This window comes from Colius striatus, chromosome 14, assembly GCF_028858725.1.
Source record: "Colius striatus isolate bColStr4 chromosome 14, bColStr4.1.hap1, whole genome shotgun sequence".
Taxonomy (NCBI): Eukaryota; Metazoa; Chordata; class Aves; order Coliiformes; family Coliidae; genus Colius; species Colius striatus.
Genome location: NC_084772.1, coordinates 22,949,345 through 22,958,416, shown reverse-complemented (window position 1 = coordinate 22,958,416; position 9,072 = coordinate 22,949,345). Strand labels below are relative to the sequence as shown.

The 9,072-nt window shown below is 58.1% G+C and overlaps 1 protein-coding gene across 1 annotated transcript; it reads right to left on the bottom strand.

The window, feature by feature from the left end:
• Nucleotides 1-337: 337 nt before the first annotated feature.
• LOC133626687 (UPF0598 protein C8orf82 homolog) lies at nt 338-7,359 on the bottom strand. The gene is made up of 5 exons (XM_062007250.1): nt 7,352-7,359; nt 4,115-4,161; nt 1,640-2,087; nt 1,335-1,405; nt 338-360 (listed from the first exon to the last, which is right to left on the bottom strand). The coding sequence occupies exons 1-5, from the start codon at nt 7,357-7,359 to the stop codon at nt 338-340; spliced, it is 597 nt and encodes a 198-aa protein (XP_061863234.1).
• Nucleotides 7,360-9,072: the final 1,713 nt, after the last annotated feature.

Here is a 9,072-nt window from a genome sequence, read left to right as displayed (position 1 = left end):
CCGCTCACCTCCAGGCCTTGCCTGCCCTCAAGGAACTCGATTTGTACTCCTCCAGGCTTTCTGGGAGACTCAGGCAGCTCCTGGGGTAAGCTGCCCGCTGGGGGAGGGACCCCAAAACCTTCACACGCTGCAGCGGGAGCTGTGCCGGCTGCTGGCGAGCGCGGGTAGAGCAGACGCCGTGTGGGCGACCAGCCTCCAGCGCTACGGAGCCATCGACTACTTCAGCTTGTAGCATCCCCCCCCCCCAGGGAAGCTTCACCTCGGGGCGCTGTGCCGGGCTCTGGGCTGTGCCACTCGGTTATGGTGAGTTCATTAAAGCCAACCCCACCTTGCCCGATTAACCCAAGTCCTCCTGGGATGCTTGGCAGGAGGAAGTGGCAGAGCTCAGTGGAGGGGATGGAGCTCTTCTGCTTTTAATGGACCAAGGAGAGAGCTGGCTGCTGTTCTGGCACACAGGGCACTGACCAGAGAATCATTACAGATGGAAAAGCCCTTTGAGCTGCTGGAGTCCAACCCTGACCCCACAGTGCCACAGGCACCACTGAGCCACGGCCCTCAAGCACCTCAGCCCCACGGCTCTGGGACCCCTCCAGGGCTGGGCACTCCCCCAGCTCCCTGGGCAGCCTGGCACAGGGGCTGACACCCCTCTCAGGGAAACAGTTCTGCCTCAGCTCCAGCCTCAGCCTCCCCTGGGGCACCCTGAGCCCCTTTCCTCTTGGCCTGTAGCTTTTAACTTGGCAGCAGAGACCGACCCTCTCAGCCACAGCCAGGGAGTCAGAGTGATCAGATCTCCTCTGAGCCTCCTTCTCTGCAGACTGAACCTTTGCCTCAGGTACCCTCATTTAGCCCAGAGCTTCCCAGTGCATCTTCTCCTCTCCCTGCAGCCCTCAGTGTCCCTGTGGCAGTGAGTGAGGGGGCCCAGCACTGAGCACAGCCCTGGAGCTGCAGCCCCTCAGTGTCCCTGTGGCAGTGAGTAAGGGGCCAGCACTGAGCACAGCCCTGGAGCTGCAGCCTCCCCAGGGCCCAGCACAGGGGACAATCCCTGCCCTGGGGCTGCTGCCACCCCACTGCTGAGCCCAAGCCAGGCTGCCACTGGCCTTCTTGCCCCCTTGGGCACTCTGCTGGCTCCTTGCCCTCGGGCAACCTCAGCCCATGGCCACATCCCTCTGAAGAACCTCCCTTCCCTCTACACACCAGCCAACATCACCACAGTGGCACCCACAGTGTGGCAGCAACACTGTCAGCGTGGCAGCACCCATGGGGACACCCACACTGTGGCAGTAGCACCGTGTCACCCACCACAGCTGCACCAACCTCACCATAGCAGCACCAACCTCTCCACAGCTGCACCCACACTGCTGCAGTGGCACCCATCACCTCTAGGCTCATTTCAATTGCCAAAGACCTTTAATATCACAGTGGGGGGACCCACACACAACACCCACATCCCTGGCACCGGCACAGGTGCTGTGGCACCTCACCACAGCATCAGCCACACCGTGTGGCTGAGCACCAGCTCTGCCTCCTCCTCCTCCTCCTCGCCCGGGGCCATGCAATGCCCCTTCCCACCCCCTCCAAGCCTCACCCCCGCCCCGCGGCCCCGCCGCTCTCCGCCTCCCCCGCCCCTTCCCCTCCCCGCAGCAGCTCCACCAGCTCCGCCGTGAGCCGATACCTCTTCCCCTCCCACCAAAAGTGAGTCGGGGGCTGCTCCGGCCCCTGCTCGTACTCGAAGCGGGACCCCCACTCCAGAGCCAGCGCCGAGCGCACCGGCCCCGCGCCCCCCGCCCGGCCCGGCGCCGGGTGGTACAAGCGCCCGTTCTCCGGCAGCATCACCAGCGCCTCGGGCCGGAACGGCACGGCCAGCCGCTCCCCGCCGCCGCAGAACGACAGCACGGCGCGGCGGGAGCAGGAGGAGGCTGAGGAGGAGGCGTCCGGGGGCAGGAGGCGGGTGAAGACGATGGGTCTGTGCTCGCAGCGCAGGAGGTTGCGCTCCGCGCCGCAGCGGGACACGAACGGGAATTCGCGCTCGTAGCGGCCGCTGCGGTTCCGCTCCAGCCGCGTGAAGAAGAACGTGAGGAAGGTCACGTCTGCCGGGATGGACCCTCATTAACCCGCGCCTCTCCTTAATTAACAGCCCCCCCTTTTAATTAAGCCGCATCGCCGCTCGTGGTTAGCCCGCTGGGAACGGCCGCTGCGGGGCTGCGAAGGGAGGGTGAGGAAGAAGAGGAGGAGGAAGGCAACGTCTGCTGGGATAAACCATCATTAACCCCTTCCCACAATTAACCTCCAGCGCTCCTAATTAACCTAACCCTCCTAATTAACCTCCAGCCCCCTAACTAACCCTCAGTCCCCCCATGATTAACCCACTTGGAACTGCTGCAGTGCTGCTAAGGGAGGGTGAGGAAGAAGAAGATGAGGAAGGCAACGTCTGCTGGGATAAACCATCATTAACCCCTTCCCACAATTAACTCCGTGTGCTCCTAATTAACCTCCAACCCTCCTAATTAACCTCCAGCCCCCCTAACTAACCCCCAGTGTCCCCATGATTAACCCACTTGGAACAACTGCAGTTCTAAGGGAGGGTGAGGAAGAAGAAGATGAGGAGGAGGAAGGCAACGTCTGCTGGGATAAACCATCATTAACCCCTTCCCTGAATTAACTCCCTGTGCTCCTAATTAACCTCCAATCCCCCTAATTAACCTCCAACGCCCCTAACTAACCCCCAGTCCCCCCATGGTTAACCCCCTCAAAACAACCACTGCGATTCTAAGGGAGGGTGAGGAAGAAGAAGATGAGAAAGGCAACGTCTGCTGGGATAACCCCTTCCCACAATTAACCCCCAGTGCTCTTAATTAACCCCAACCCTCCTAATTTAACCTCCAACCCTCCTAATTAACCTCCAACCCTCAGTCCTCTCATGATTAAACCTGCTCAGAACAACCACTGCTAAGGGAGTGAGGAAGAGGAAGGTGATACCTGCCAGGATGGACCCTAAGTAACCCCACTAATCAACCCCTAAACCTCCTAATTAACTTCCACCCTCCTAATTAACCCCCAACTCTCCATAATTAACCCCAACCCTCCTAACTAACCCCCAATTCTCCATAATGAACCCTCCCATAGAGGCTGCCAGGGTTCAGCTCCAGGTGAGTGAGGAAGGCAACGTTAATTAATCTCACACCCTCCCCTAATTAACACCGGAGAAAGGGGGGTGTTCCTTAATGGGAAAGCGATTTGAAGGGGCTGAGGGAGGTTTGGGGGGGGGGGGGGGGGGGCGGGGAGTAGGGATCAGTGTTACCAAGTGCCTGGGAGCAATTAAGGGCAGGAAGTGGTTAATTAAAGTGGTGATTAATATGCAAATTAGGTTGAGAGGAGGATGTTTTGGCACCTACGAAGGCCATGAAGGGGATGAGAGTATCTTCTCCCCACCCCACAGCCCCCCAATACAGATGAGACCCCAAATAAAGATGAGTCTCAAAGACCCTAATTAAGGCTAAAACGCTACTGAATGGTGATGGGGAGGAGGGATTTTGGGGTGATTTGGTTTTTTGGAGGGGTTCTGAGGAGATTTGGGGGGGTTGGGGGGATTTTGATTGTTTTTGGAGAGAGTTGGAGGGGATTTGGGGTTTTTTGGGGGGGATTTGGGGGCTTTTGGGATTTTTGGGGGATTTATTTTGGGGGGACTGGAGAGGATTTGGGGGTTTCTGGGGGGCTTTTGTGTTTTTTTGGGGTGATTTGAGGGGATTTGGAGACTTTGGGGATTGTTTGGGGGGATATTTTGGGGGGTTTGGGTGGATTTTGACATTTTTGGGGGGGTTGAAGAGAATTTGGGGGCTTTTTGGGGGGGATTTGGGAGGTTTTGGGATGCTCTGGGGGGATTTGAGGGGGATTGTTGGGATTTGGGGGCTTTTGAGGTCGGGGGGAGTTGGGGTTTGGTTTTTTGGGAGGATTTGGGAGGCTTATTTGTGGGGGTTTTAGGGTGGGATTTGGGTCTTTGGAAGGGGTCAGAGAGGATCTGGGGGATAATTTTGGCGGGATTTTGGTTTTTGGGGGCATTTTGAGGCGTCATTTTTGAGGGGGAGGATTTGGGGGGGTTTTGGGGGGATCCCAGTACCTTTGAAGCAAGTGATGAAGTTCTTCACTTTGGTGTCATCCAGGAAAAGCTGCAGAAAAAAAGGGGAAAAGCCTCAAAATCCCAAAGCAGGTGCAAGGGCCAAATGGGATCTGGCTGGGATCCATCCAGGGGCCATCTGGGATCCATCCAGGGGTCATCCAGGCTCTGCCCTGGGTCCATTTAGAGTCTTTTTGTGGCGGTTTTGTCCAGGATCCGTTTTGTCTCTGGGCTGGGATCCATCCAGGTTGTGTCCTGGGTCCATTTAGAGCCTTTTGGAGAGGGGGGGGTTTGTCTGGGATCCATCCAGGTTGTGTCCTGGGTCCATTTAGGGTCTTCTGAGGGGCGGGGGTTGTCCAGGATCTGTTTTGTCTCTGGGCTGGGATCCATCCAGGTTGTGTCCTGGGTCCATTTAGGGTCTTTTTGGGGGGGGGTTATCAAGGATCTGTTTTGTCTCTGGGCTGGGATCCATCCAGGTTGTGTCCTGGGTCCATTTAGAGCCTTTTGGGAAGGGGGGGGTTTGTCTGGGATCCATCCAGGCTCTGCCCTATGTCCATTTAGGGTCTTTTTGGGGGGGGTTTGTCCAGGATCTGTTTTGTCTCTGGGCTGCGATCCATCCAGGTTGTGTCCTGGGTCCATTTAGGGTCTTCTTGCGGGGGTTTTGTCCAGGATCTGTTTTGTCTCTGGGCTGGGATCCATCCAGGCTGTATCCTGGGTCTATTCAGAGCCTTTTGGGGAGGGGGAGGTTGCCTGGGATCCATCCAGCCTCTGCTCTGGGTCCATTTAGGTCTTTTTGGGGGAGACTGTCCAGGATCTGTTTGGGTTCTGTGCTGGGATCCAGTTGGGATCCATCCAGCCTCTATCCTGGGTCCGTTGAGGTCTTTTTTTTGGGGGGTTCTGCCCAGGATCCATTGGGGATCCTCTCGGATCCTTACAGACACCCCTTTAACCCTATAGACACCCACATATATCCCTAGAGACATCCCATAACCCTACTGACACTCATACAGACACCCCCTTAACCTTACAGACACCCCCTTAACCCTATAGACACCCACATAGATCCCTACAGACACCCCCATAACCCTACTGACACTCCTACGTACCCCTAGAGACACCCCCATAACCTTACAGACACCCCCTTAACCCTATAGACACCCCCATAGATCCCTATAGGCATCCCCCATAACCATATAGGCACCCACATATATCCCTATAGACACCCCCATAACCCTACTGACACACACACACGTATCCCTATAGACACACACATGACCATACAGACACCCCCATAACTCTGTAGGCACCCACATATATCCCTATAGGCATCCCCGAAGCCTATAGACACCATATATATCTCCCCATAGCCTCCTCATAGCCCCCCATAGCCTCCTCATAGCCCCCCATAGCCTTCTCATAGTCCCTATAGCCCCTTCATAGCCCCCCATAGCCTCCTCAGAGCCCCTATAGCCCCTTCATAGCCCCCCATAGCCCCCATAGCATCCTCATAGCCCCTATAGCCCCCTCATAGCCCCCCATAGTCTCTTCATAGCCCCTATAAACCCCTCATAGCTCCCATAGCCCCCCATAGCATCCTCATAGCCCCTATAGCCCCTTCATAGTCCATATAGCCCCCCATAGCCCCCTTATAGCCCATGTAGCCCCTTCATATCCCCTATAACCCCTTCATAGCCCCTATAGCCCCCCATAGCCTCCTTATAGCCCATATAGCCCCCCCATAGCCCATATAGCCCCTTCATATCCCCTATAACCCCTTCATAGCCCCTATAGCCACCCATAGCCTCCTCATATCCCCCTCATAGCCCCCATAGCCTTCTCATAGTCCCTATAGCCCCTTCATAGCCCCCCATAGCCTCCTCAGAGCCCCTATAGCCCTCATAGCCCCCCATAGCCTCCTCATAGCCCCCATAGTATCTTGAGAGCCCCCCATAGCCTCAGCATAGCCCCTATAGCCCCTACAGCCCCCCATAGCCCCCTTATAGCCCATATAGCCCCCCGCAGCCCCCCACTGACGGGCTCCAGAGGGAACGAGCAGCACCGGCCAGACGCTTTTTATTCACACGCCGTGGGGGGAGGGGCGGGGGGTGGTGCCTCTGGACCCCTCCCCCCAATCTGGATCCCCCCCCCCCCCCACGCCACGCGCGGGGAGGGTCCCACAGCCGCGGGGGTGGGGGGGCTCGGGGAGATGCTCGGAGTCGGCTTCATAATAAATAAAAGGCTGAAACGGAAAAAAAGGGGGAAAAAGGGGAAAAAGAGAGAGGGGAAATACAAAAGCTGAGGGGGGAAGGGTTAAATGGGAACAGAGGAAGTGGGGACCCCTCCCGGCCCTGGGGGACCCCCCCCACACACCGGTGTCACCCCCCACTCTCCCCCTGTGCCCCCTCCCCCCCCCCGCCTGGCAGTGAGCAGAGCTGGGAGGTAGCGCTGGGGGTCCCCCCACCCCGGGACCCCCCTCACCCTGTGACATCCACCTCGGGGACCCCCTGCGCCTTGGGGACCCCCCCACCTCGGTGACCCACCTTGAGGACCTCCCCCTGGGGACACCCATCTTGGGGATCCCCTCTCACCCTGGGGACCCTCCCTCCCTACTTTGGGGACACCCCCACCTTAGTGACACCCACCTTGGGGACTCCCCCACCTTAAGGACTCCCACTTTGGGGACCCCTCACCTTAAGGATACCCTCCCATCCAGGGACCCCCCCCCCCCCCACCTTGGGGACATCCCCCTCAATTTTGGGGACCCCTCCCACCTTAAGGACTCCCACTTTGGGGATGCCTCCCTTCACTTTGGGGACCCCTCACCTTAAGGACACCCTCCCATTCAGTGACACCCCCCCCCCCTTCCACCTTGGAGACATCCCCCTCAACTTTGGGGACCCCTCCCACCTTAAGGACTCCCACTTTGGGGACCCCTCCCCTGGGGACACCCACCACTTTGGGGACACCCACCACTTTGGGGACACCCACCACTTTGGGGACCCCCTTCCTTGTGACACCCACCTTGAAGACCCTCCACTTTGGGGACCCCCCCCCTTCCCCTCCATGGACCCCCAACCCCAAGGAGAAATCAGCATCTGGGTTGATAATTAGGGGCTTCTAATTAATAACTCTCTTTATACATCTCTGGACTCTGATGGGTGTCCTGTCCCACCCCACCCCCTCCCCACCCATGGGTGCTCCTGGGGTGCCCCCTCCCCTGTGGGTGCCCCCCGCCCTCACCGTCCCATGTCACCCGAAGGCACTTGGGGGTGGCTTTGGGGGGCACCTGCCGGTGCCAGGTGGGTGGGGATGGGGGAGATGAGGGCACTGGGGGGTCCAGGAGGGAGTGTTGGGTGCCACTGGGGGTGGGTGGGTGCTGGAGGAGGTGATGGGCACCAAGGTGGGTGCAAGAGGAGCAGGAGGAGATGATGGGTGCCAAGATGGGTCCAGGAAGACCAGGACAAGATGAGGGGGGCACCAAGATGGGTTGGGAAGGGGGTGGTGATGGGCACCAGAACGGGTCCAGGAGAAGCAAGATGGTGCCAAGATGGGATGGGCAGGAGCAGGAGGAGATGGTGGGCACTAAGATGGGTCAAGCTGGGCAAAGAGATGAGGGGCACCAGGACTGGTTGGTCAGAACCTGGAGATTGAGAGTGCCAAGGTGCATCCAGGAGAAGCAAGAGGTGATGGGGGCCAAGATGAGCTGGGCAGGACCTGGAGAAGGTGATGGGAGCCAAGATGGGCTGGGCAGGACCTGGAGAAGGTGATGGGGGCCAAGATGGGCTGGGCAGGACCTGGAGAAGGTGATGGGGGCCAAGATGAGCTGGGCAGGACCTGGAGAAGGTGATGGGTGCCAAGATGAGCTGGGCAGGACCTGGAGAAGGTGATGGGAGCCAAGATGAGCTGGGCAGGACCTGGAGAAGGTGATGGGAGCCAAGATGAGTTGGGCAGGACCTCGAGAAGGTGATGGGAGCCAAGATGAGCTGGGCAGGAGGAGATGAGGGGCACCAAAAATAGGTCCAGGAGGACCAGAAAGTGATGGGTGCCAAGTTGGGTTGGGCAGGACCAGGAAGAGATGGTGGGCACCAAGATGGATCAAGCTGGGCCAAGAAGAGATGAGGGACACCAGGAGTGGTTGGTCAGCACAGGAAGGAGATTGTGGGTGCCAAGGTGGGTCCAAGAGGACCAGAAGATGATGGGTGCCAAGATGGGCTGAGCAGGAGATAAGGGGCACCAAGATGGGTTGGGCAGGAGATGATCGGCACCAAAATGGGTCCAGGAGGACCAGGAGGAGATGATGGGTGCCAAGGTGGGTCAGGTAGAGCCAAGAAGAGATGAAAGGTGCCAAGGTGGGTTGGTCAGGACCAGGAGGAGATGATGGGCACCAAAGATGGGTCCAGCAGGGCCAAGCAGATGTGAGAGGCATTGAGACGGTTCCAGGAGAAGTGGAGGGCATCATGAGTGGCAAAACATTCCCAGCAGGACCAGAAGGACAGGACAGATGCCAAGATGTGTCTGGCAGGACCAAGCAGAGATGGCAGGATGCCAAGATGAGTTGGGAAGGACCAGGAGGAGACAATGGGCACTGAGTCCAGCAGGGCCAAGCAGAGATGACAGGATGCCAAGATGGGTTGGTCAGGAGCAGGAGGAGGTGATGGGCACCAAGATGGTTTGGTCAGGAGCAGGAAGAGGTGATGGGCACCAAGATGGGTCCAGTAGGAGCAGGAGGAGGTGATGGGCACCAAGATGGTTTGGTCAGGAGCAGGAAGAGGTGATGGGCACCAAGATGGGTCCATCAGGAGCAGGAGGAGGTGATGGGTACGAAGACGAGTCAGTCAGGAGCAGGAGGAGCTGATGGGCACCAAGATGAGTTGGTTGGGACCAGGAGGAGATGATGGGCACCAAAACCAAGCAGCGATTCCAGATGCCAAGATGAGCTGGGCTGGACCAGAAGAGATGAT

Coding starts and splice junctions, on each gene's coding strand:
- LOC133626687 (XM_062007250.1), bottom strand. Junction 1,406..1,639: donor GCGGAGCTGGTGGAGCTGCT/GCGGGGAGGGGA, acceptor GTGATATTAAAG/GTCTTTGGCAATTGAAATGA. Junction 361..1,334: donor GTGGGTGCAGCTGTGGAGAG/GTTGGTGCTGCT, acceptor CCTCCTGCCAAG/CATCCCAGGAGGACTTGGGT.